The sequence below is a fragment of the Thunnus albacares genome, chromosome 7 (genome assembly GCF_914725855.1).
Source record: "Thunnus albacares chromosome 7, fThuAlb1.1, whole genome shotgun sequence".
NCBI classification, from domain to species: Eukaryota; Metazoa; Chordata; class Actinopteri; order Scombriformes; family Scombridae; genus Thunnus; species Thunnus albacares.
The window spans coordinates 16,209,582-16,237,233 of record NC_058112.1 but is presented as its reverse complement, the minus strand read 5'-3'; the positions used below and the strand labels follow the sequence as shown (position 1 = coordinate 16,237,233).

Here is a 27,652-nt window from a genome sequence, read left to right as displayed (position 1 = left end):
CTAATGGAGAACTGTTTAGAAACGGATTAAGCATTTTATGATGACATAAATATTACGCTTCTTTGTGCAACACCCTAGAGCATCCGCAGAGTGATATTGGTGCTTATGTATGACTTGTTTACAGGATGATGAAATCGCCTACTACAACGCAAAGGACAATGTGAGTGTGTTTTTTTTCTTTTCACCTTCCACCTATTTGCTCTCTTTCTGTTTAAGCTCCTGCAAACACACAGGTCACACTTAGATATGGGCCAGTAATATGGCTTTGCTACATGGCGCCCTTTCTTTCTTGTCCTCCCTTTCACCTTCTTATCTTTCCTACTCTCCTCCATTTTACTTCTTCTATTCACCACATTCATGTCTTTTTTTTTCTTTTTTTTTTTCATTTTGCCACAGCCCCTTTTCTGCAATCCCTCCTCTTTTGCCTCCTCTCCACGCTTTTCTTCCTGTGTAGCTTCCTCTCCTTCATCCCTCCTCCCACCCTCTCTCTCAGGTGAAGAGGTTTCTGCCATGTTTCTCCTCTAATTGACAGATGAGATGTATGAGCTGGCTACACTGTTGCTTTATTAGGAAGCAACTGTTCGCACACTCTCTCCCTCCCCCTCTTGCTTTCTCTCTCTTCACCTCACTATCCTCACTGCCTCTCTACCCCGCATTCTTTCCTCCATATCTCATCATGCTTTTCTCCATATATCTCCCTGTCTGTATTGCTCTCATTGATGTAAATTGGTGAATGCATAGAGTTATAAATATCCACAAGGGGCATAGACAATCTGGCTGTCTCCTGCTACTCCTCCCAAGAGAAGATGATAAGAAGGGGAAAAAGCAAGATATCATCAAGCATAGAGTCGATGATGCTATATTTTCTTTGCTGGGAGGGTACGAAAAGTGCAGCAATGACAATATCATGTCAGACAGGGGTTGATGAGGATGTATAGTAAGACATTGTCATTAAGGTTGTCTAAATGAACCTACAAATTGTTTCAAGCATACAATGATGCTTCAACAAATAGAGTTAAGAGGTTTTATGATGTCTTAAACCTACGGTCAGCACTACTGTCTGCATCTTGATTTTTTTCCCCCCAGCTGGATGCAAATGAGACAGACGGAAGAAAATACAGGCTTCGACCAGACTTTAAGGAGGACCCATCGTTTAAACGTTTGACCGACCACAACCACACGGCTGTCCACATCCCCACTGACATCTATGATGGCTGTGAGTACATACACACACACACACACACACACACACACACATACTCAAGTGGTAACCATGGATACAACTGACACACCAACCTTTTATGAAATGTTGTTTACAGATGGTGCCTCTAGCAAATTTGCCCATGGCTAAATAATGGCTTAAAAAAAATGATACAGCATAATAAGATCTTCTCCTGTACTCTACTTTCTCTTGGCCAAGCCGTGTGTCCTTGGGATGTAAATGAACTGCAGGTCATGTAACTGAAATGGATCAATGTGTTTTTCCGCCTTTGTCTGAACAAACGTCAAAACATGAGTGTTGCGAGGCATTCATTTACATTCTTTTAAATGTTGAAATGTTTTTATAAGGAGTCTTTTGATTCCTATCAAGGTGCTCTGAGGTTTTTGAATCAATAGTTATGAAACACATAATACAGTCATAAATCAAAGGCTTGATCTAGTCTGTCCCACAAATGTAGTGATCTCACATAATACTATACATGACTATGTTGTAGTCTACATAATATATGTTCCTACAATAGAAAATTGAAGTTTTATTAAAAAATGTGTCATTCTTTAATCAACTCACATAAAAAAACAATGTTTCCCCTACAGTATATCCCTGGTTATGATTATAAAACAGCAATATCAACTAATCAATGTCCTTTTTTCCATTTTTACAACCACGTAAGGGTCATTTCACTGTACTGTTATAAAACAGAATCTGGGCCATTATCTGTTTAATGGCTCATTGGCCCTTATGTCAGTTGCTCTTGAAGAATTATTGGACTTATGGCTCGTGTCTTATGTAAAACAATTTAAGATCTTAATGAAGCATATGTGCATCTGTGACAGGGTGGATTTGTGTCTGTTTGTTATGAAAGTACATTTCTGATCATTTCATCATCATGTGGTGACATTTACCTTGAGTGGTTCAGAATAATTGGATCCCCTAGAGTCCCTCTGACATTAGCACAGCTCAAGTTGAATGTCAATGACTTAAGGATGGTCTGTTGAATATCTTAACTGTCTCCTGAATTATGAATTATATTTGAATGGCTTTCTTTTCCTTTATTTTTACATTTTTACATTGAGGACACTCTTATAAAGTGTGACTTATAATAGGTAAAACCTTCAGTGCCTTGCTCATGGATACTTCATCGGGACGCATAGTTCATGATGAGTTTTTAGACACGAGTCCAATTACAGGATCATTTCTCCAACCACTAGGTGTCACTGTTCCTGCTTGGCTTGAGCATGTTTATTTTTATCTGTGTTTATGTGTGAGATACACAGCACATGAGATTGTGTATCTGTGTGACCGTGTGTGTGTGTGTTTGCATTCAGTAATCATCATGCAGTGAGATGTGGTGCGTCAGCAGTGACTTGAAGGGACAGCAGAATGGAGTGACTTCCTCAGCAGGGCTCGCGGCCTGCTGTGGAACCGTCTGGCCCCAAGGTTACACACCTCACCTTTCCACTGACCCCAGACACAGGGGCAAAAATGAAGGATGGGAATGGGCACACGCTGTTGTCAGACTCTGTTATCTATAAAAGTTCAAGCCCCATTTATTAGCATGCTTTTGAACCCGTTGTGACTTTGTCATTTTTTTTCCTGAGACACCTCTCTGGCCATAATCTGGGCTGGGTGCCATGACTCCTCACACTCCCTTTCTCTCAAGGATGCTGTTTATTGGTAGCCAGTAATGAGTATGCATAGATAGTCTGAACTGCTGGGACCTATCCAGGGCTGAAGTCTGATCTGAATGAGATGAAAGCAACTGTATGTGTGTGTGTGTGTGTGTGTGTGTGTGTGTGTGTGTGTGTGTGTGTGTGTGTGTGTGTGTGTGTGTGTGTGTGTGTGTGAAGACCCAAAGCTAGTGGTGCACTCACATTGTGGAAACCAATCTGTTCTGGAGACTGAAAAGCCAGTTCCTGCAAGTTTATTTTTAGGGTTGAGACTTTGAAGATTGAGGTTAGAATTAGTTAGGCTAGAGTTGGAGTAAGGTTTAAGATTAGGAATGTAGTTCTGATGGAAAAGGGTTAGAGAATGAATCTAGTCAAGTCCCCACATGAATAGCTAGAAAAATGTGTGCGTCTTTGTGCACAGGCTCATACACCGTATACGATATGAGAACCCATGCAAGAGTATGTATTTTGTATGCCTGGAAAAAAAAAGAGACAGAGGATTCATACGTTATTGAGGTTTCAACTCTCCAATTTGATCTCCACCCTATAAATGTTCCAGGAATAGCCTTTGCTCAGCTGGAGAAAATTGGATTTTCTGGGTAAAGTGGGAGGCAAGTTTATGAAATCACCTTCTATAGGCAGCAGCATATCACGTGTGTAAGCTTGGATAGGAAATAGACGTTCAGGTGACAGAAAGATCACAACAGCCACATTTGTTGGTCAAGTGAAGGACAAAGGGCATGAGAAAGAGAGGGAGAGAAAGAGTTTGAGATATAGAAAAGAAAATGGTTGAATTCATGGTGTTTGCCTCTTAACCAAGACAGAATTTCTGGATACAGTGCTGACAATTCATGTATGCAATATGTATGATACCCCAGACGGACCTTTGGACAGAGCCAGACTAGCTGTCCTCCCTGTTTCTGTCTTTGTGGTAAACTATCTGGTTGCTGGCTCCATAGCTACATAGTTTTTGTCCAACTTGACCTAATAGAAATATGTGAAATGACCACAACTTCTTCTTAACACAACATTGCCAGCATGTAATTTTAACACATTACGTGCCACCACCATGTAAGGTGGTGTGAAGAGGTCGTGGTCATCTCATGTATTTCTGTGAGATCAGGTTGTCTTATTTCAAGCTGTGAAAAATAATGCTCTCTTTAATGTTCAAGGAAATCTAAACCATGTTTGTTAGTGATTTCAATTGCACCCCTGATATCCCACTGAGATTAAGTCATCACTGGGTATAAATTCAGCATGGCATCAAAGCCATGCAGAGTGCAGCCAGGGAATTCATTAGTGTCAGTGGCAATATGGGTGACTAGAGGATATTGTACCCCTTATGAAGCAGCAGAGGAGTTTATTTTATCTGATATTATGACTAATCCAGGAGCACTCAAAACCACTGGAAACACTGATATATTATTGACTTGTAAGCTTCTGATTTGTTTGTTTCACACAGAATTTCACTTTGTCCAATTGTAGTAAGTGCAGTATAGCCTATATCTGTCTGTGTATCCAGACATGTATCGAACTACCAGTTTACCTACTTCGTTAGATAGTTATCTACCTACCTGTCTATCTTCATCACTTTTCACTCAAAAATCACATAAAGTTTATAATTTTACTCATTATCTAACATGGGCTATGGTGCTATTTTCTCTCCCTGTTCCCTTTAAAATTCTACACTTAATGAGGGAAGCACATTACTGTGCGCACACACCACATACTCTCTCTCTCTCTCTTTCCATAATAAAAAAACATGCACTCCTGGCAACTGAGGCTTCATTAACTCTCCCCTCTAGAGGCATGCATGCAAATGAACAGTGTTTGCTTTGCACATCAATGAACCACGTCACACTCAATACAGGATACCAATCTATCTCACACACATGCATGCTTACTCACGCACACACGCACATACAGATGTATTAAGTCGCATACAAGTGCACAGACACACGCACACAGTACTGGAATAGTGTAAAGTAAGAGAAGAAGGAAGGAGGGAAAAAAAGAAGAGCAGAGAAGACAGACGGGGAGCAGCAAGAGCTGTGTCTCCATCCATCACAGTGAGTGTTATGTGGCTCTGAGCTGTCTAGGTGCTGTGTCATTACATCCATAACGCCTGTTGCCTCCCACAACACATACTATCAATCACACACATTCACACATACAAACACACACACAGAGGTTAACAGGTGTTTCAGTTCAATTAAACTGTGTTTAATATTTTTGTCAGTATAAAACCATAAATTGCCAGAATACCATTCCTCAGTATTTGCTACTAAATACGAGCATCGGCTGGGTGTGCTGACCTAATATTTGATCATGTATCCCACTAGGCGAGTGGGCTGACACTGAGCAGGCCTGTGTGTGAATCTTAATGAAAGTGTTAATCTAGGATGTCCTCGTGTCTTACTCTGGTTACCTTCACTGCTATGTCCCCTGGTCACTGTTGGAGAATAAACATGGACATTTCACATTGTCTTTGGAAAATCAAAAATCTGAATGATATACTGTATTTTTTTGTGCCAGTGTGTCTCAAACGTGTCTGTCTTTCTGGTATATGTTGTCTTTTGACATGTATGTGTTTGTGGGTATTTGTTGTGATATCTAGCCACCATTGTGTTGAATGAGCTGAACTGGACGGAGGCGTTGGAGGATGTGTTTAAAAGGAACAGAGAGGATGACCCGACCCTTCTCTGGCAGGTGTTTGGTAGTGCTACAGGCCTGGCTCGCTACTACCCAGGTAAAAAAAAAAAAAAATAGAAAAAATGCCCAACATTTAACACAGAGGAAAGACCCTGGTAAATTATTTTGCCTCCTATGATATATGTATATGTGCATTACACTGAATCAGTCTATCAAATTGGAGATGCACTCATCAGAAGATTATTATTCAGTTGATTGAATTACACACAGTCAGGGAATACATTCACGAGTTTGCTTTGTTCTCCCATCACTGGGCAAATAAATTCAATAGATAATCTCCATTACTCAACTTGCACTGATTTTATATGTGGTTCCATAGATGGTGTCATAGTATCTTTAACTGCATTGCTTTAGAGCTGCTTTCTATCATGAGAGTTCTCTCTGCCAAGTTATTTCTATTTATGAGATTCCCTGTCATCATTGACTCTATATAGCTTTATGGGAAAAAGTTCATGTCTAATATTCATGATTTTTCATTGGCCCTGATTTTATTCCTCTTTGTTCCTTTTTTTAAATACTTAGCATGCATGATAGGCAGTCACACTCTCATACTTGCTTGCTTTCATGACACCCCTCACTAATGGCAAACAGATAGAAAGCAACTGATTATTGTCAAAGCAAGTGAATTCAGTGCTGTAGCCTACTCTTTGCATCTCAGATGAATATTTTATCTTATTTCCATGCTGTTTACGTTAATGAATAATTTTAGCTAGCATAAAGCATATTATAGTGTGGATGGTGCAAAAATGTAGGATTCTAGCCAACATCATTATGGCACATATGTAAGGTTTTTTTTTTTAAATATATATCTTTCAGAAATGTGACCCTTTTAAATATATATCTCAATAATGGACAGTGACCTCACACCACTGAGCTGAATACTGTATGAGGTTGCTTTGCCAGATATTTGCAATCACAGTTTTACAGTCAGAAGTGTCATAAATAAAACCATAATAGGTTAATTAGTGATTTATTTCCTATGACTATGTGGGGGTTATAATCAACACAAATCTAATCTCCCCCTAAAGCGTCTCCCTGGATGGATGCTCGCAAGACTCCCAGTAAAATTGACCTGTATGACGTACGCAGGAGACCATGGTAAGAAAGCTTTTATTCAATATAATAATATATTTGGAAAATATTGTATTAATATTGAGATAGTCATTTCAGCTCTGTATGTAACACTCAAGAAATATGACCAAAAGTAATGTTTTAAAGAAATCATCCTCTCCAACTTGGATAAAACTGTTATCTCAAAGTATATAATTATGTAAATCATTGACATATAACATATTTTTATTTCATTCATTAACATCCACCTAGGTACATCCAAGGAGCTGCCTCGCCCAAAGACATGCTAATCCTTGTAGACGCGTGAGTTTCTTGATAACTTCATTGATCCATAACCTTCTCATATCAGTCATGATTTCCCCTGATTATAATGCATGCCTTTCTAGATTTGCCAAATAATGTAATGTATTTCCCGAGGCAGCAGCATTTCTAATTACAGCAAGTCAAATCTCTCAGGACAAGAATAAGCAGACAGATTGGTATTGTGGTTTTGTGAGAAGAAGCCATGTATTTCTTTTTCTTGCAGGAGTGGGAGTGTGTCTGGCTTGACTCTCAAACTGATCAGGACCTCCGTCAGTGAGATGCTGGAAACACTGTCTGATGACGACTATGTCAATGTAGTTTATGTGAGTTTTATTAAAGCCTCCACTTGTTAAGCCCTGGGTGGTATTTTTGTGCAAGGTGATGGGGGGAATGATGCACGTTGAGAACAGGGACAGAGAGTGACACACATGAGAACAGGGACAGAGAGAAGACGCACATTTACACACATTCAGATACATTTGAATGAAGACACACATATAGACATTACAAACATGCCCACACATTCACACACACACACACACACAAGAGACAGAGAGATGGATGACAAGTAATGAAATATGGATTTCTCCCAGGTCTGGCCACCCTGAAACATGCCTTTAATGAAATACCCACTGCTCTATTTGGTGTACAGGATTAAAACTCGGCACTACATGCCCTCACCCCACCTCCTTACCCGTGTATGTGTGTGTGCACTGTTCCTAAAGGAATTAAAGCTGCACCTCTGACTGGAGTGAACTCTAGGAAACACTCATTCATCACCCTCTTGATCTCTCCATCACTTTTTCCTTGCATCATTGAGTCACACTATTTCTCTCAGTATTTCACCCAATACCTCCATTCATCTCTTTGTGTCAATGAATGATCTCCCTGTACACTGTACGCCTCTCCTCTTCAACCACAACTTTCTTCTTTTCTTTGCTCCCACTTTCTTTCCCCTTCATTTTTACTTTCCTCATCCACCAATCACTCCCATCGTTCTTCTCCATCCACTTTTTCATTCTCTGGCCATCTATTCTTGGTCCTTCCAGGCTTGTGATTACACTCAGAGAGAACCAGTCAGGAGACTGCTTGATGTGTAGATGGGTGCCTGTGGAGGTGTTCATTGAGATAGGTCTTTATAGAGATTGGAGCTGCCTTCGTTCTCCTTGCACAAAGATAGCCATTCAGACTCTGTTTCCTCTCCCTGGGGGACTCTTTGTCTTGGAGAGAATGTATTCTGTTTCACTGTGGACTTGTGATTCTGCAAAGATGTGCAATTATTGGAATCTGTCAGGGAGTTCAGTGTGTGTGTGTGTCTGAGAAAGTGAGACAGAATGAGAGAAAGATTGGTTCAAAGAGTGAAGTCCAAGTGTTTGATTTTTTTCTACTGTCCTCTAAAACTTAAAGTCTGTGGAAAGCAATGATAAATACGTGTTCTGAGTTTGTCACACCACAGAAAAATGTGTAATTAACCACCCAGCCAAATTTGAATGATTAAAAAAATCACAAAGTATATAAAATTAGGTTTCAAAATCATGGAAAAATAAGCAGTATTCTCTACTCTGAAATGCTGGGGGCATGTCCGCTCAAAGTACGGCCCAAATGAACAGTCTCTGAGTTAACAATGCTCATACCAAATTCTTGTAGAAAAATACACAATTTAAAATTGGCCTTATTTGTAGGTGCAAGGCAAGTAACATGGATGATATTTTAGGAAGTGTTTACTTTGGCACATATTTTGTAGGTAAATATGGACTTATTTCAGTAAAAATGTAACTTAAATGACTTGTTAAATGCACAATATGTAATTTCTGCCGCTAGGGGTCCCTCAAAAAAATAACAAAAGACGGAGTTTGATGATGTTGTGAAGTAGCGTGGGATCATGGGAGTTGTTTTCTTCATTGTTAAACAACCAGCTTCTCCCAGTTAAGATTCCTTCAGTATTCATCGTGCAGAATACCAGAAGCCGAATTATCCACAGAGGTCTCTTCCTCCTTATCATCTTGTGTGCATGTACTCTTTGGTAGAGGGGGTATGACGACATTGACAGGAGTTCAAATGAAACGGACCATAATCTTGATCAAAACTATGGATTTCTTTAGGTTTGAAAATAGTTGGAAACATTTGAGATAATATAAGTACACAACTCAACAGAATATATAAAACATTTCTAGTCATTTTTAGACATTTTAATGTAGGATAGTTACATATTATAGCTTTAACAAGCAATCCATTACCAATCATTATTATGTTAAATTGTCATTTTTTTCAATGGAGTTCGGTGCACTTAACATCATACTTCTCTGCTGGAAAGTCCTTGGTGGCTTCATTGTGGCCATCAGCCTTGTAGCAATTGTCTCTCACACTGCAAATCCTCTGCCTCTGGCCGGGGCCCTCCCAGCCACACAGCCGGTGCTAAAGAGGAAGCCGCTGGTAGCTCCACCTGTCAATGAATGCTTCAGCTGGATTTGAAATAATTCCTTGAGCGCTAATGTTGACCGAAAATGACCCAATTCACCAGTAACAGTGGATTATCTGAAGTGAGTCCCAGTTGTCCCCGATGAAAGTTTGTAAAACTACCTGCTGTAAAAATAATAACTATGAGTATGTGCGCTCTAGTGTTTATATAGTGGCGGCATGGTCATGCTAGAAACAACTCTATGTCATTGAGCAACCATTTCAGGCCCACCCAAAAAATCCTGAACACAGAAATGGTGAAAAACCGTAGTTCACTGTCTTTTCAAATGTTTTCAGCATTTATTTTCTAACATGTAAAATGTGTTTAAAAAAAAAACAACCCTGATTTTCCTTTTCACGGATGGCAATGGGTGTGATGCAGTAATGAAGTGAAGAAGATGCAAGGCCGTGGATGTGTTAAGGTGCTGTTCAGGATCATTTATTACAATTTGGCTCTTATTTTTATAGTTTCAACCATCATTTTTAATATTTTGTACTCACCAAATTACAGTATAACTGCAGAGATCTGGCGACACGGTGTCACCACTACAACAGTCAGACGGGATAAGAAACATTAGCAGCCAGTCAGATGATCAGATGGATTGTAAATAAGCAGTTTAGTCACATTATCTAAATTACGTGTACCCAAAATGTTTGTAGTGATCCCTCACTAGACAGGAAAACTACTGTATGTGCACACAAAACTATGACTAGTACAGTAGGTCAGTTGGGGTCATATTTTAATGTTCGCCTCATCTTTTACAAATAAGTTTGACTGGCCTAGAGTTCTGTTTACAACCTGTATGATCGTCTGATTGCTCGTTTGTCTTGCTCAATCGTGACTTCTTTTTAGTGATGTTGCTGCATTTCCAGATCTCAGTAATCAACTTGGTGACCACAGTGTTATAATTACCAGTCAGGCCCTTATTTCCCTTCATCCTGCCACTTAATGTATCAACCAGCAAACTGTAAATCAGTGGTGGCCAATTTTTTCTCTACCACACCAAAACTCATTATTCTTGCTCTCTGTCGCCTTCTCTCCATATCTGTTTCTTTCGGTCATTGACTCACTTACTCATACACACCCACATGCATGCACGCATATTGCCCTATGTATGGCCCTGAGGGTATTGTAACTTGACACTAAATCATTAATCTCTGATATTGCCCATAAATCCTTCCTCATTAACAGTAGCCCAGGGACTAAGTTGGCATTTGGTCATAGAAGATGCTCACACACTTCCTCAGCAGCTGTGGTAGGTCAGAGGAATGCTGATGGCTGTTCCTTCCCGTTCCTTATTTCTTTCCCAGTCTGTCCTCATCCTCTGTATATTTTCGCCTGCTTTTGTTTTCTCTCTTTTCCTCACCCTCCTACCTCCAATGAACCTCCATCACTTTTATCCAGCCTGTTCAGCCGTGTTAGCCGGTGTCAGTGCTGTTAGCCAGCATCAGTCCAGTGGGCAAGTCAGAGTGCCAAGCCAGAGTAGCAGAATGTCCAGGGGGATTAAGGCTTGAAGATTAGCCTTCTCTCTTGTGTCATCACTAATCCATTCCCAAGGCCTGGACCATCACACACACACACACACACACACACACACACACACAGAGAGACACACACACACACACACACACACATACACCTTTCCCTAAAACACTTTATTTGATCTTACATGACAATTTGTGTTTTTCAGTAATGATATATGTTTTTCTTCATTTTTGACATAATGATCTCATCTACAGAAATAGTACCTTTCCAATCAGTATAATGATTGATGTGTCACATATGTGAGCTCATTATTTTCTATACTAGATACACAACCTCACTTTCCTACTTTTAAATCCTATATTCACACCCTCTCTGTTGTCTTTTTCTGTCCTTTTCCTTTCGCTTTCTGCTTGTCAACCTCCCACATTCCTGTCTCACCTTACTCACTTCTTCTCCTTTTAATAGATTATGTGATAAAAGATCCCTGTCTGCTCTATGTGGGCAATTATGTGAACCTCCACTATGTTTGTGTGCGTGCACACGCGTATGGGTTCGCGTGTGTTTATGTGCTGTCGTCTTGATTCTATCTTTTTGTCAAACCGCAGCCATTATAATATTACCTTTTAGTCCAATAAAGATGTGTATGTCTGTTATTGTCAATCTAAAAGGAATTTCAAGGCCGTCAGGCTCATTGGAAACACACACACGCACACTCCTCCACACACACACACATGCGGTCCGGGGTCTCTTTTGCCTCCCGGCTTGTCTGTGTAGATCAGTGTTTTCAGCCTCCCTATTGGCCATCTCACAGAGACACATTGATTAGTTGAGATTGATGAGGTGCAGTATTGTTTTAGAAGAGTTCTGCAACACAATAGATGTGCTGGTTTCAACCCTGCTGTCCCATGTCCTTCATACACAAATATTATATATTCTGTTCTATAATTTATTCCAAAAAATTGTACTTATTGTTATTGTGAGCACTTTGAATATGTCCTTTCTGTTCACTCACTTCAGATATTTAATGATGAAAATATGGACCATCAGTTTGACTTGAAGCACAAGTTGGTATAGAAAAAGACAGACTTTCTGTGTTGGATGGAGTGTGTGTGTGTGTGTGTGTGTGTGTGTGTGTGTGTGTGTATGTGTGTATGCTGCAGGGTGAAAATGAGGAGCTCTCACCTTTAAAAAAAAAAAGTGTTGCTGCCTAACTTCATTCTTATATAGCAGAATCTTGTTTCCATGGGTACCAAATCGTTGAGCTCCGAGGATGTGAAGCAATTAGTGGAGCTTGATGAATGTGTCTGTTTACCACTGCCTGATAACAGCCAAGGCCAGGTGGGAGTGTGTGTGTGTGTGTATGTGAGTGTGTATGCACGTGCACTGCATCTTTTTATCATTCGTTACATATGCTCACATGTTGTAATTGTATGAATAATTTGTAGGCCATAACTCCTTGCCTCTGTTTACCAGTTTAACACCAGGGTGAAGAAGACGGCATGTTTCGAACATCTGGTACAAGCCAACGTGAGGAACAAGAAGTTGCTGAAGGATGCTGTGCAGAACATCACAGCCAAAGGAATCACAAACTACACAAAAGGCTTTGAGTTTGCTTTTGAGCAGCTCTCTGCGGTAAGATTTTTCAGTTTCACATTTTTGTTAATGAAAACATCCTATCATGTCTCACTTAAGTGCAACTCAGAGCACAAGAGGCTTAAAACAAGTTTTGAATGAATGATACCTGTGATGATGCCATATTTTCAGCAGCAACAGAGTATAGTCTTTTACTGCCATCTGCTGGTAGAATGTGTTACTACTCTTGAACTGTCCAGACAATGACAAATATTTAATTGTTAGAGATGAATGACCTCCCATGACAACTCGTTATCATTAAGTGAGGTTATATAACAGTACTGCTTTAAGTAGTGTATGTGATAAACTTTGAATTTGGTCTTGTTCATATATTTTATATAACTTTACAGATACAGTAGGTTAGATATATGTTGCTTATTTAGGTATGATTTGATAAGAGCTGTCAACAAGACTGAAAGGCTTGCTTGTTGTTGTTGCTCCAATGTTCATACTGTCCCAAATTTAGATTATGCTGGACTGAAACAAACAATTGTGGCACCAAAGGAAAGGCCGCTGGCTCATTCACATCAAAAGGTTTCATCCCTCGGGAGCATGAATGTGTTTGAGAAGTTTCATGGCAGGCTGCTGATTAAATTATGTGCAGTGTTTGTATTTTGAGCTGATGGTGGCATGAAAGGAAACCAAAATAATTATGATTTATTGACTGCGAACCATGCATATGCACATATTTTATGGAATTCTGCTGTGGATATTAATGTGAGATATGAACCAGAGGTTGATCAAGTAGTTTTTACCTGATGATGGCTCTAGATGAAGTCATGAAGCGTGCCAAAGTTTATTACAGTGTGAACAGTTATTGCTTTCTCAGCCAAAATGTTGGATGGACCAGCAGACTGACCAAAAGTGTCCTAATTATGCCTACTTGCTGTAATGGGGATTAAAAAAAACTACACAAGATCCTCATGTTTTTCCTTTTACTAGACTAATGTGAGCAGAGCAAACTGCAATAAGATCATTATGCTGTTTACTGATGGAGGAGAAGAAAGAGCTCAGGCCATACTGGAGAAATACAATGCTGACAAAAAGGTAAAAAATACACTTACAAAAACACACAGAGCGTATGATACTGCAGTGTGAATCGTTTGCTTTTTATCTTTATGTGCTTTTCTGTGCTTCCATTGAAGTTTTTGTCAGACTCAGCTTTTTGGAGTTCCCTTTGGGTTGAAACTTCCATGTGCATATCCTCCAAAGGTTTATGCAGATGGAAGGCACATTAGGTTTTCTGCACTTTGTGCGAAACAAAGACCCACTCACATATGCACACACACAGTCTGAAAGTCTGAAATTCACAGCAAGGTTGAGCAATTTTTGTTTTCTTATTTTTAGATTGAAAATGTGTCACACATTTCACCTGTGATAGCTCAAATGTTTATTCTAGTTCATTTGAAATATTATGACAGTAATATTAGACATATTTGAAGAATACCATTTTATATATTGTTTTATGTAAATTATATGAAAATCATTCAATACATTTACATTAATTGTCTGCTTAACATAATCTCAGACATCAGTGTATAATAACAATATATTAAGGAAAAGACGATTATCAGTTAACTTAAAAAGAGAGAAAAGAGAAATGAGATCAAGGTAAATGTTAGTTATCGTACCAGAATTATAAAGAATCTTTTTTTAACATTGTACCGGGTTTTGTCACAAAAACTAAAGTTGAATATGTTTTGATGTCCCAGGTGAGGATCTTCACCTTTTCAGTTGGACAGCACAACTATGATAAAGGACCCATTCAATGGATGGCCTGCTCCAACAAAGGTGCAGCACAGAACACAACACACATCAGAACTGAGTATTGTCGTCAGTTTGTTACGATTTCTGTATGAGATAAAAATGCTCAACAGTACACCAGGTCTCTGTACTGATTTCAAATACATTTTATACTTTGTTTCAACCTACTCGGGTGGTCTAAGGGTGGTATAAAACAATACATAAAGTGAAAGGATGTTTAGAGACGGCAGGGTGGTTAAGTGATAATGAACAAAGGAGCTTCAAGCCCCTTTATCATCTGTCTGTTGTAATGTCCTTGGCCAAATGTTGGAAATTTTAGCAGCTTAAACAGCAGTAACTGCAACCCTCCTGTGGTGTAGTGCAAGCAGAGAGAACGTTTTATGCTGCCATTTGGTGCTTCCTTTATGTACTGTATAGTTGTTATCTACTGCCTCCTGAAGGTTTTGTGTCTGATAATTTATCCAGGTTACTTCTATGAGATTCCTTCCATCGGAGCCATCAGAATAAACACACAGGTGATGATGAAACATGAATTGTTATTTTCCTCATTCATAAAGGATGCATTTTGTCTACATGGAAACATAAATCTGGGTAGTGACTTGGTGTTGTTTGTCCAATTTAGGAGTACCTGGATGTCCTGGGGAGACCCATGGTTCTGGCAGACAAGCAGGCCAAACAAGTCCAGTGGACTAATGTATACCTTGATGCTCTGGTATGACATTTTTGTGTCCTATAATCCACTTTACAATTTCATTGACATGTAATGTGTTCACTCCACACAGAAATATTGCTCTTTTTATCCTTATTTTAATATGTTAAGGTTTCTTGAGTTGAAGAGTGTGTTTGCTTGTGCCTCTATCAGGAACTGGGTTTGGTCATCACTGGAACACTTCCTGTCTTCAATAAAACCAAGACCAAAGATGACAGGAATGGCGAGGTGCAGTGAATGAATGCATGGACACGGGATGGGTGTGGTTAGCAGTAGGAGCAGATGAATATATGTTCCTTATCCTTTTTCTCCCATATTGTGTCTCTCAGCACCAGAATCAGTTGATTCTTGGCGTAATGGGGATTGACGTGTCTCTGGATGACATCAAGAAGCTCACACCACGTTTCACAGTGAGTTTAACACCCATATGTGATATCATGCACAAATACATTTAATCAAACTGAGTCTTGTGACTTGCTCAGTTGTGAAGTAATGCAGAGATTTCCCTCTGGAGCAATTAGTGAGAGATGGGACTCAGTTCGACATGTTGTTCTTTTTTAATGTGTCTATAAAATCATCCACAAATAAAAATATCCTTGTCATCAATTACAGCCCCTTTGTTGAATCTTATACTCTAAGGGCCTTGTTTTCCACACTTTTTAACAGCCAGTTGTCTTTCCATTCTACTGAACATGTACTGGCATCATTTGGTTTTTTGGACATGAAGATTGAATTTCCCTCTGCTCTGTTCTTTGCATAAGATTGGTCCAAATGGATACTACTTTGCCATTGATCCCAATGGATACGTCCTGCTGCACCCCAATCTCCAGCCAAAGGTATGGCATCTGGCACTGTGCATCACTTTATGTGGCTCAGCAGGTCCATGTCTCAAAGAATTATATTATATTCTGACTATTCCATGGTTACATAATAACTGCTTGCACTGAGTGAATGATATGCGGGCTAGCAGATGGTGCCAGCTCTTTTCAAACTTTTCTATGTGCCATCACCTCATCAGTCTTCGTGAAGGGAATTCATTATGAGTATGTGTATGAGTATGATTTGATATCATCAGTCCTCAGATGTTGGCCAGAAGGTCACTCATTACCATGTGAGATAAAATAGATATGTAGACTTGGCAGCACACTGGTATATATGTTTAAAAATGAAGGATAAAAGCAGTCACTGTAGAGATAATGGGTTTTAAAGTGAAAGTAGATCCCAGCCTTTAATTTAATTTGTCCCACCATGGAATATATCATGTTACTGCTATTTGTATTTTCTCACTTACGCAGATTAAGTTTTTTAAGATAAAAATTGTAATATGAACCTGTTAAGGTTTGCTTTAACTGTACATTTAGCTTACCAATTCAACATTAACCTTTTTGTTTTTATTATAAAAAAAATTAATAAGTGTGCTCAAAAGGCTCAAAGTTGAATTTTTTTATGTGAACACTCTTACAGAAGGAAATATCCAACACTCCCATCATGAGCTCAAGTGGTAAAATGTCACTTATAATACCGACCTTGGTATGGCCTGTCTTGACCTGCCAAAGACTTTAAGTATTCTCACAACTCCTCAAATAAATGCAGCAAGACTTGTAGCCACTGGCAGGCATTAAGTTGCAACCCACTAGAAATTAGCCATGACCCCACAAGAGGTTCCAATCCACCTTTCAGTAAACCACACTGCAGCTCTCTACCTTCAGCCTCAGGCAACACAGGCTCAACAGTGGCCATGTGCTGCCCAGGACTGAGTTCTGTGTTTGTGGTCATGCTGTTCATAGAGGCACCTCCCTGGATCTGAAACAGTGGATGCTTGGGGACACAAACCCATTTAGCAAACCACAATTCTCCACACTCTAAATTCATGAAGACAAACACTTATGGGTTCAGTTATTTCAGTCATTAGTTGGATAGTTTTTATTGGCATGTCAATTCACATGTTGTTAAAGCACAAACTGCAGTATTACTATAGGCTCCTGGAATTAACATGGAGTGACAAATTGGTCTATAAACAAGAAAAAAAATAGGCATCCAATATCTTTTTAAAGGTATTTTTGTCTAATTGTTTATGTCCCTTGTTTTCACATTTAATACAAAGTAAGAGATAATGCAAAGTTGCATATTTTTTTCTTTCTATCCCCTGGAATAAAGGGGATTTCCCTCTCATTTTTTGTCCCTACCTTTTCACCCAGACTGGAACACTTAACTCTGGTTAAAGCTGTGTGTGTGTGTGTGTGTGTGCGAGAGAGAGAGAGAGAGAGAGAGAGAGAGAGAGAGAGAGAGAGAGAGAGAGAGCAGTATATGTAGAAATACTTTTCAAAATGGCTGTTCAGTTGCAGCTGGAAGTGTCACAATGCACTGTATTTATTACAATAAAAATCCTATTTTTTCTTTAGTGGACTTTTATGATCGTGACTATGCTATGCTTTAACAAAGCCCCACCCCCACACTGTGACATTTTACAGACTTTCAAATGCATCACTACGCATTTTTCTATAATTTTCCTAGAAAAGGATCCGTAGCAGGAAGCTCAGACTCAATAATAAGTATGCTGTCACTTTTCATGAGGTGAGAAAAAGTAGAGGTACTGTAGATTGCAGAGGTAGTTACTAACAGTAGTCATGTAGAGTTTTTATATTGTAGTCTCATAGATATCATTTTAAACACATATATGGTAGCACTCATCCTAGATAACCATCACTTTTTACAGGAGATATTATGGATCCTGTATGTGATGTATGTCCCTCTGTCTGAATTCCTCCAGACTCCAGACGTCAATGATTCTTTATGGTCTGAAAGAGGATTTTTGATTAATTAAAATAGAAATATACAAATGGTACAACTAATATGAAGAATTATACTGTATGAACTAATAAAGTGGTTGTTTTTTGAGTTGTAGTTTTGTAGAGAAAATACTGCCCCCCAGAGTTGTTGTCCATAGTTCAACAGATATTTACCTTCATTTTTGCCTCATTTTCCAAGTAAATGCTTCAAGCTGCACTTGGACTTTAAAATTTAGTTAACATAAGTGGATTGCAGAGAAAAAGACAAAGAGGTCACTGTTACATTGTGTTAAGAGTATGCTTTGTAGCTACTATTATTGTAGCTATTACTGAATGTGACTTCAGGTTCCCTCTCAAATTAGTACACAATGCAATGTCAGTTGACAGAAACCTTAGCCTTAAGTGCTATATTACAGACACACAAACACAGGCATTGTCAAATTTATCCAAGTTTAATGTAGCATTCAAGCAAGACAACATGTCTGTTGTTATTATGTCCCCATCAGCTGTCAGAAATCTGTGTGTGTAAGGCTTGGAGGGTGGCCTGACAATCACTCACTGCCTCATTGAATCAGCCAAATGGGAGATGGTGTGCATACTGATGGTGACCGTGGGTCCTCTGAACATTTCCCTTGTCTCTCTTTTTCTCACACTCAGTAGTGGCCCTTTCTGTATTTTATTATGTTTGTACGTATTACATATTTATCACAGAACTCTCCCCAGTTGCTGTTTTTTTTTTTTGTTGTTTTTATTCCTCACTGTAGCTCATCTCAACAAATCTCGCAGTGACATACAGTATTCTCTCATTCTTTCTTCTTAATCTGGATGCTCTCGTCTTCTCACTCCTTACTTCTCATTTGATATTTTTTAATGTTGCTGTTCACTCCATCCGGTGTTCCACTTTTCATTCTTTTCATATTCTCTCCTGTCTGTCATTCTTGTGTATGTTTGATGTTTCATTCTGTATCACCCAGTGTTATACCTCTTGATCTTTTATTCTTTCTTTTCTCATTTTCATGTTTGAGATGCATCATCTTCCTTTGCTGCTCCATTTCATTTCTCTTACCGTCAAATGTAAGGAACTCAACTCATGCTATTTGATTGATTGATTATTTCATTTGATGCTTTCCTTGTCTTCCTTTAAAGCAATGCATTGATTCATTGATTTTCAGAGACACAAAAACAAGAAACTATGCAGAAAACACTGGATCAACACCAGTGTGCTCTTACTGTGTCACCCCACATTTTGAGTCATAGAGTGAACAAATGCTGTGGAGGACAGGCTAGTATCACATTCCATGTACTGCTGTTTTATAGAGAAGCACTAGATTACTGCTACCATTTTATACCACCATAAAGCCACTCAGACGTATAGGGTTTTTAAGAGAGGACATTAATAGGGTCCAGTGTCACTTTGTATCAAATCTGATTCAGCTGTGTCTGGTGTCACAGATATGTTGTCAAAACGCTGCCATATGGTACCCTCTATTATTTAGGCTCTGGATTTCATTAGATTCGTGTGTTCAGGAAAATGATTTACATTGCTCCTGAATAGAATACAAAAGAACATTGTGGCTCAAATAATTAATGTCTACTATATGCTCATTTAATGAAATGGCTGTACTGAGATGCAGAGTGATATTCCTCTCTGTGGCTTATTGCCATGGTAAGAACCAATCTCTGAAAAACAACTGTAAAATGCTCTACTGTGTTTTATAACATTTTACTGTATCAACTCAGCACGCTTTAGATAGACTGATATGAATGCGGGTTATTACACAATAAAAATTGCTTCCAGCCAAAATGACTGCAATAAATGTAAATCATCCTTACTCAGGATATAAGCCCAAAATAAAGGGTTTTTTGTTTTTGATACTGTAATATGTCATTAGGTTTGTTTGTGTATAGTATGTTGTAACTAATTTATATACTGAAATCCTTTCCACAGAATCCTAAATTCCAGGAGCCTGTCACCCTAGACTTTCTGGATGCTGAGCTGGAGAATGACATCAAAGTGGAGGTACAGTATGCGGATACATGGAAATACCCCTACCATACACAATAACACACACACACACACTCAAGCAAAGGCACAGATTTGGATATGCGAATAGACAGAAATCCAGTTGCCAGATGTCTCATGTCTCCTCATAAAACTATCACTATCAGTCCGCGTGTGTGATTTACTTACTGTCCCTAACTTTTTAGTATGAGGTTATGAATGTTTTCAGATCAGTACATACTCAGTGAATCAGATACTGTCTGTGTCTCCCTGTAGATCAGGAGAATGATGATTGATGGCGAGACAGGCGAACGCACCATTCAGACTCTGGTGAAAACTCAGGATGAGGTAAGAGAAAATACAGGGGGCTTAATGTCTTACACACTACAGTATGTGAGGGGCTTACAAACTGCAAGAACCTTAAATTTGTTGTGTGCGATTTTTCTGTCACCCTGCTTTTGTTGTCCAGCTGCATGTTCTGAAGTAATGCTGCGGATATGTTTTCTCAGGTGTTTATAATAGATAATATGATAGATAACTGACATAATATCTGTTAAATATATTTATAGATCCCGTGTAAGAATGGAAAAAGTGAGACTTATGTTACAGTCATACCAACACACTGTTATGATTGTTAGCAGCAGTTAGTTTAAGTACTTAAAGTTTGACATTTGTCTGGTAAACGTGATAAAATCTTGAGCCTTGACTATTACATTTGAAGCTCATTGTTTTTGCCTTTTTTCTACAGATTTTACCAGAAATGTTTCTAAAAAATGCAGACCTTATACTTTCCACTTGTATTTAATGCTCCTACATATTCAAAGTTGCTGTATTTCCTGCTGTAAGAGTACATTGTTCACTGTTGTTTGCAGTAATTCAAGTCCTCTTGCAGAACGGATAGCTTATAATTTATCTACTAATACAAAGTGAGCAAAACACAAATAAGTTGCTGATCATTTTAAACTAAATAATGATATATTACCAGATTTTTGTAACAATAAAAACAATCGTAGTTACATTACAATAACATACATAACAATTCTGAATGTCTGTGTGTATCATCTTTGGCAGAGATACATAGATCGGGGAGTTAGAACCTACACGTGGGCGCCTGTCAATGGGACAGATTACAGGTGAGACATCCCAGCAACACTTGACCATAAGCAGCATTTGTTTATGGTTCATTATGTTGTCTCTGTGTCACTAAAGACTAAATTCACTGCCACTAACTACTGAGAGCTCTCTAGCTGATGGAGGACACTACTTAAGCCAACAGGGGTCACTCTCTAGTCTCTAACATCGGGCTGTCCTTGGTTGATGGGAAATACATTTAAGAGATCATTGCTCAGGTTTCACTGAACATACAGAAAAGTATGCCTTTCTGGAAAAACAAAAACCTGAATTAGTTGTGTATTTTTGCTCTTTATTAATGGGACTTCCCTATTACCATATGCAACTGAAGAATTTAGAGGCACTTCACAGAACATTTTAGGACGCGCTGTGTGCTTTGAATAACTTTTCAATCAGAACTTTAATGAGTTTTAGTTTCCCCAAACAAATCATTAACTCAAATGAACTTCAGCCAAACAAAGTTCTATCATCAACAATCTGACTGTGATTATTTTTTCTGCAGCCTGGCCCTTGTTCTGCCTAAGTACAGTGAACACTTCATTCAAGCTAAACTGGGGGATGACATGAAACAAGCCATGTGTGAGTATAGCATACGCCCTTATGCTGACATACAGTAAACAACGTGCAAACAAATCAGATTTCATTTTACCACTGCCTTCCAAGCATAATTTCTGTGGGTCACACTCTCGAGTATCTCCACTTGCTTTGTATTACTCGGTCCTAGCAGGAATCACAACCACTCCTTTGTATGTGCTGCTCAGATCAGCAGATCCCTACGGTGCTTTTCTTTTGTAGTGTAACCCGCTGGTCAGTCGCCCCGCACTCCCACACACACTCATCCACATGCTTTCCCTCTCCCAGACCCAGCTCAAGCACTGGCTCTTTTGATCTTGCCTACATTTTGCTCGTCTCTCTCTCTCTTCTTTACTCCCCTCTTTAGTCCCTCCTCCTGGCTTAGGAGAAGACGAAACCTCCCTCACCTCCTCTCCCTGCTCATTATCGCCTCTTCTACCAAACATTTTTTTTTCTTCTTCTTCTGAACTCCACCCTTTCTACTATGTTTTAGTTTCCATTCTATCTCTCTGCCTCCCTGTTTTAAGTCTGTCTTTTCTTTTCTAAAATTTCCCCAAGCAGGGCTGCAACTAATGATTATTTTCGTTATCAGTTAACCTGACAATTACTTTTTCTGTTGATCCACTAATCGATTTATCAACTTATCATTGCAGCTCTAATCCAAAGCAGACAGACTTCTTTCTGGATTGTTATCTCTGTGTATCTCTCTGTTTTTTTCTACATCTCTATCTAATCTGTAAATCTGTCGTCACCTCTTTGTCTTTCTTCCTCTGAATACACCTCACCCCTCCCTGCTGTTTTTTGAGCTTACATTGTTTTCTCTGTCTGTGCTCCCAAGGCTGTCTCGCTGTATGACACACTCTGGCTGCTTCTCCTAACAACTCAGAATATAGCTAATAGTTGCTTATAAATCACAAGGACAAAGTGCATTCATATATGCACATACTGTATGTACAATAGTCACTCTTTGCTACAATTCTTTATATTTTGATTCTAATGCAAGTGATTCTCTCCTGTCCTGCTCCTCCTCTGGAATTTTAAAGCTTCTACTTGGGGCAAGTAATCACTATTCTGTGTGCTCTGTCTTCCTTTTGCCATCCTCCACTGCATAATATGTTTGCATGCTTACATTTCATACCATATTTAGTGAACGTGATGATGGATGGGTAGATGGATGGATGGATGACTGTGGAGTATGAAGGCTTAATGATGATTTTATAGATGTATAGGTGGATGGTTGCTTTGATCAAGGGATATAATTAGTAGAAAAACACTGGATTCAGCACATAACCATCTGGCTTTAGTGGATTTTTCATCACTTTGATGTGACGCCACAAAGCATAAACGGCTAATGGTGCAGTTATTTCTACAGATGAGATTTTGACTGAGTGTTTTGGCCTCTGTATCACTCCCTCTCTGCCATAACGAGTCTGTCACCGTGCCATAAAGGCTGTCAGAACGTTTACAGGCCTGTTAAAGAAAGTAACACACCATGCCTTGCTGCCACAGACCAGTCCGATAGGGAGTTTGGGACTCTAAAGTTCTCTGTACAGCCATCTAAAGTTTCACACTGGAGCCAGACCACCAATACCTTGATCCATCTTGCCACTTCCTTGCAGTAGGTGGTTCCTGCAGCCACTTGTCCTCGGAATACATTAGGGAGGGTCCCTAGCCAAGACTGTGATGGATGAACATTTGTTCGTATAGGAAGAATGCTGTATGTGTTGAATAGATGACCTAATACTGGCGTTGAAGAGATGGTGACAGGGATGTAAAGAGCAAGAAAGAATGAAAAAAATGTACAGTGTGGAAGGCAATTGGACAAAAAGACACCCTGCCCAGTCTATAGAGACAGAGGGACAATTAATCTGCCTGTTATGTTTTATGTGAAGGACATTGTTTCATCCTGCACCAAATTTCCATGACCCCACCGAAACTCAGTGCTCGGTAATTGTTTTTGCAGACTGCACCACACGACTCAATATATTTTAAAGGCAATGTCCGAAATGTCTTCATTTTAAGAGACCAGTGAATGATGGCAATCGACGCCTGTCATGCCATTTATGAGATAAGAATAACCAGACAGTATTTTAAATGAAGTCCAGAGCAAGGACAGACAACGCATAGAAGAGGGAGAAATGTTCTTTGTTTATGACGGAGTTTTTATGTTATTTCCTTGCATGCTTCTCTTCTGGTCATGTAATGTTCTGCATTTTTTAAAAAAGAACACTCAGTCTTTTTTATACATTTAATGTTTGTCTGTTAGATCTAATTCTCTCTCACTGCTGTGTAGCATTTTTTACCTGCTGTGGGAAATATTTACAATTTTCAGCATATTTTCCAAGGAATGACATCGTTTGTCAGATTATGAATGCATTTTTATCACTCTTTGTCTTTCCTACTTTCTCTTTTCCTCCTCTGTTTCTCCTTGGGGTCAAAACAGGGCAAGAAGGCAAGTATTTCTCAGTCAGTTATTCTCCCATGGCTCCCCTCTGCACCTCTATCCACACTCTCTAACTTAATCCATCACCTCATATCTGTCTTATATTTCATGTGTCTTTGTGTGTATGCATGTGGGCCTGTTCGCTAGAGAATGTATACTGGTTCCATGTATCACCTACCAGCATTTCAAAAAAAAAAAAAAAAAAAAATTATACGAGCATCCACTTGTCAAGGATATCTGGATTCGTGTAGTCCTCTCACATCACAAACACCAGTACATTTACACCTTTTCATTAATAGAGCTCACACCGTTAAGCATCTAATCTTCTTACCGTGACCATTTAATGTGAAACACTTCAGCATCTGTTAAAGTTTAAAGCTAAGGCAGGTGTTTTTGTGTTTTCAAAAGCGATGGAAACCATACAGCTGGAGAGATTTGATGAGTTTGGTTACACCTACATCGCTCCAAGGTGAGTGATCTCGATGCTCCTGCAAAATCCACTTTAACTGTACAGGAACAAACAAGAGGCTGAGAGTGAAACTGATCAATACTGTTTCTTCAGGGACTACTGCAAAGAGCTGAAGTTATCACTCAACAACACCCAGTTTCTCCTCGACTTCAACCAGTACATTGATAGGAACACTCCAGATGCATGTGAGTCATGCATCTTTTTCCACTGTTTCCACTTTTCACTTATTGTGATGTCAGTATTGTGTGTATTCGTATGAGTATTATAATACCACTGATCCACTCAATGTCATCTAAATCAATATACTGTACAGTGTGTTTCATTGCTATGTTGCAGCAATGAGAGTGGAAATCTGTAAGTATGTATACATGCATGGTATGTTTTCCTGTTAGTCATAGTGGAATTTTCCACTCTGATATTACAATGGTCAGCATCTGAAGGTCAGAGCATGACTTCTGGTCATTAGATTATGATGGTCTAAGCAGGGTGACATCAGCCTGATCGACTGAGTTTCCTAGAAGCCTAATGCTGTCATGCCATACAATGACTCATGATACTTGATTTGTCATCATCTAATGGATCTCACCCTACAGTATGGCTTACCACCATCATCCAGCTAATGGATCTAGGTATCCTTGATCCATTTCATCCCAAGGTCAAGTCACATGCTCAGGAATTCATGCCCATGTTGCTGCTGTTTGCACAATAGGTTTTCAAAATGCTGTGAAGTCTTGAGTTTTTGTGAAAAGTTCTGGACATGATTTAAAACTACACTCAAGGGAAGCTGTATTGAAACTGTGTGGATTCTTTCAAACCTGTGCTCATATTACTCAGTTTTTTAAATTTCCATGACAATAGGGTTTGAACTCAATACCTTGGCATCATCTCCCTCCTACAGCAGCCAGTCCTTCACAAAGCACTTCCTGCTATCTGATTGTCGGTCACTAAGAGAGGACCTACAAAAACATGTCTCTCTGCTGGATGATATACTGACAAGTACCATGAGATCATTTTTGTGTTTTTTTGCTCATTTATTCAGGGAAAGGACTTGGCTCAACTCTTTTTTTCAGGCTCCTGACTTTCACCTTCATACAGTCAGTCACTACTCTTACTGTTAGCCAGTAAACAGATCTACTAGAAAAATGCTTGGTTAAGTGCATTGCTCAGTGGCACTTAAACAGTAACCCTTGTGCGAGCCAAAAGCATTAAGCGGCTATAATCAATATTTTCTATACTAACAACAACAACATATGAAATGTCAATGTATAACGTGAGAGGTGTTACTCATAGTGATGAACCTACAGAAAATTATCACCCAACTCAGCTCATTGTTTAGCTGTCTGGACTGCAACTTTACTATTTTGATTCACTCACTGCTCTCATAGTGTCGTTTTCAACCGCAGCAGGCAGTTGTTAGTAGCAAAATAGTTCTAAAAACTCACTGTAGACTACCTGCACAGCACCAAACAGCAAACAGACACAGTTGGCGACTAGCTAGTGAACATTGTGGAGCATTTAGCAGCTAAAGAGCCCCCCAGGAGTTGGTAGAGAGCAAAAACAGAGCTGAAGGAGAGTGAATATTGGACTTAGATTCACCAGGTGGCCAGAAACACGACTCCAAATGCTCCATAACTGCTGGATGGATAAGCAGCTGTTTGCTAACAAGTTCGTCATATCAACTTAAAGGAGCAGTGTGTAGAATTTAGTGGCATCTAGTGTTACGGAGTTGGCAGAAATGGAATATAATATTTTTAAGTATGTTTTCATTAGTGTATAATCACCTGAAAATAAGAATTGTTGTGTTTTTTTCTTACCTTAGAATGAGCCCTTTGTATCTACATAGGGAGCGGGTCCTCTTCCTCAGAGCCCACCGTCTTGCACCACCATGACTTTACAGTAGCCCCGAACAGACAAACCAAACACTGACTTTAGAGAGGGCCTTTCACAAGTTTCGCATATTTCGTGGCCAGCGTAGGTTCTCCTGCACACTTGGAAAGGGAGGGGGAGGGGTATACAGTTGGTTGCAATCTGCAACTTCACCACTAGATGCCGCTAAATCCTACGCACTTGTCCTTTAAAAGGTGATGATTATATGTCAGTGTTGTTTCTTATTTTCACTGCTCCCAAGTGGCCAAACAACAGTTACAGGTTTAACTAGGGTTTAATTAAATTCCTCTGCCTAGATTTGTCAACAAGGCACTGGGTTAGACTGTCATTTCTGCCATTACCATATTTTCCTACTAAGCACTGTTACTGTAGAAATGTAATGTCCGCAATATGTAAAATATATCTTGTCTTCAATCCGTAGGTAATGTGTCCCTTGTGAGTCGACTAATCCTGGATGCCGGTCTGACAGCTGAACTGGTTAAACTTTGGAACGAGCAGACAGTGTGAGTGCCAAACCTTTCTGCTCTTCTCTGATTTATGCAATTCAAAGATGTCATCTTCTTTTTTGCTGTGCAGTTTTTAACTCTACTTGTTAAGTATTTCTTCTTAAATGAAAATCTGTGTTGCATGTGTACACTACTGCTCTGCACTACTATAACAGATGCTTATTTCACGCACAATTTATTGACTAACTGAACCCAAGTTTTCTTTCTTTCTTTTGTTACTCTGGATGATTTGATCACGCCTAACTAGTGAAACACGATGAAAGCACAAAATGCTTATCACACACAAACATATTGAGCTCTGCCAAGACATGCTGTTTCGAGAGGAAAATAAAATAATGACATCAGTGTGTTTGCTTTCATGGTATGCCCACTTGTCTGACACACTCCGCAGGGTATCTGTTTAACATTAGAACGTATAGAGAGACAAGTGACTCTGGTAATAAAACAATTTGTGTCATGTCTGCAGCTTGGTCTCATGGTTCATAAACACTTTTTTTCCAATATTCGTCAGTGTGAGTGACTTTGATGTGTGACTGGCTTGTGTTTCCCATATTCTCAGGGATGGGATCGTGGCCAGATTTGTAGCCACAGATGGAGGAATCACACGAGTCTATCCAAGAAGGTACTCTCCCCGCTTCTTCCCAGTTTCATTAGCGTCACTTCTGGCATTGTGAAACAACACAGCAAGCTTTGCCCAAATATCTGGTGGTGTAAATGTGTGAAATGAAAATGGATACACACTGTAATACTCTTAAGTTGAGCTCTTTTGGCTGCTTTTCTCACCTGCTCCACTGGGTTATTTTCCAGAACATGGAGGATTATACACTTT

General features: G+C 39.3%; 1 protein-coding gene across 2 annotated transcripts in view; it reads left to right on the top strand.

Moving 5' to 3' along the window:
* Window positions 1-27,652, top strand: part of LOC122986185 (voltage-dependent calcium channel subunit alpha-2/delta-1) — a 58,599-nt gene that overhangs the window by 19,783 nt on the left and 11,164 nt on the right. For both annotated transcript variants that reach the window (XM_044357316.1, XM_044357315.1), the window contains exons 5-26: window positions 125-160; window positions 1,087-1,216; window positions 5,507-5,638; window positions 6,630-6,699; window positions 6,925-6,975; window positions 7,199-7,298; window positions 12,392-12,550; window positions 13,493-13,597; window positions 14,263-14,341; window positions 14,780-14,829; window positions 14,937-15,026; window positions 15,177-15,251; window positions 15,353-15,433; window positions 15,785-15,859; window positions 19,761-19,832; window positions 20,091-20,162; window positions 20,886-20,947; window positions 21,448-21,524; window positions 24,370-24,430; window positions 24,524-24,615; window positions 26,739-26,820; window positions 27,383-27,445. In XM_044357316.1, the coding sequence (XP_044213251.1) occupies window positions 125-160; window positions 1,087-1,216; window positions 5,507-5,638; window positions 6,630-6,699; window positions 6,925-6,975; window positions 7,199-7,298; window positions 12,392-12,550; window positions 13,493-13,597; window positions 14,263-14,341; window positions 14,780-14,829; window positions 14,937-15,026; window positions 15,177-15,251; window positions 15,353-15,433; window positions 15,785-15,859; window positions 19,761-19,832; window positions 20,091-20,162; window positions 20,886-20,947; window positions 21,448-21,524; window positions 24,370-24,430; window positions 24,524-24,615; window positions 26,739-26,820; window positions 27,383-27,445 (1,814 nt within the window). The remainder of the gene's footprint in view (window positions 1-124; window positions 161-1,086; window positions 1,217-5,506; window positions 5,639-6,629; window positions 6,700-6,924; window positions 6,976-7,198; window positions 7,299-12,391; window positions 12,551-13,492; window positions 13,598-14,262; window positions 14,342-14,779; window positions 14,830-14,936; window positions 15,027-15,176; window positions 15,252-15,352; window positions 15,434-15,784; window positions 15,860-19,760; window positions 19,833-20,090; window positions 20,163-20,885; window positions 20,948-21,447; window positions 21,525-24,369; window positions 24,431-24,523; window positions 24,616-26,738; window positions 26,821-27,382; window positions 27,446-27,652) is intronic.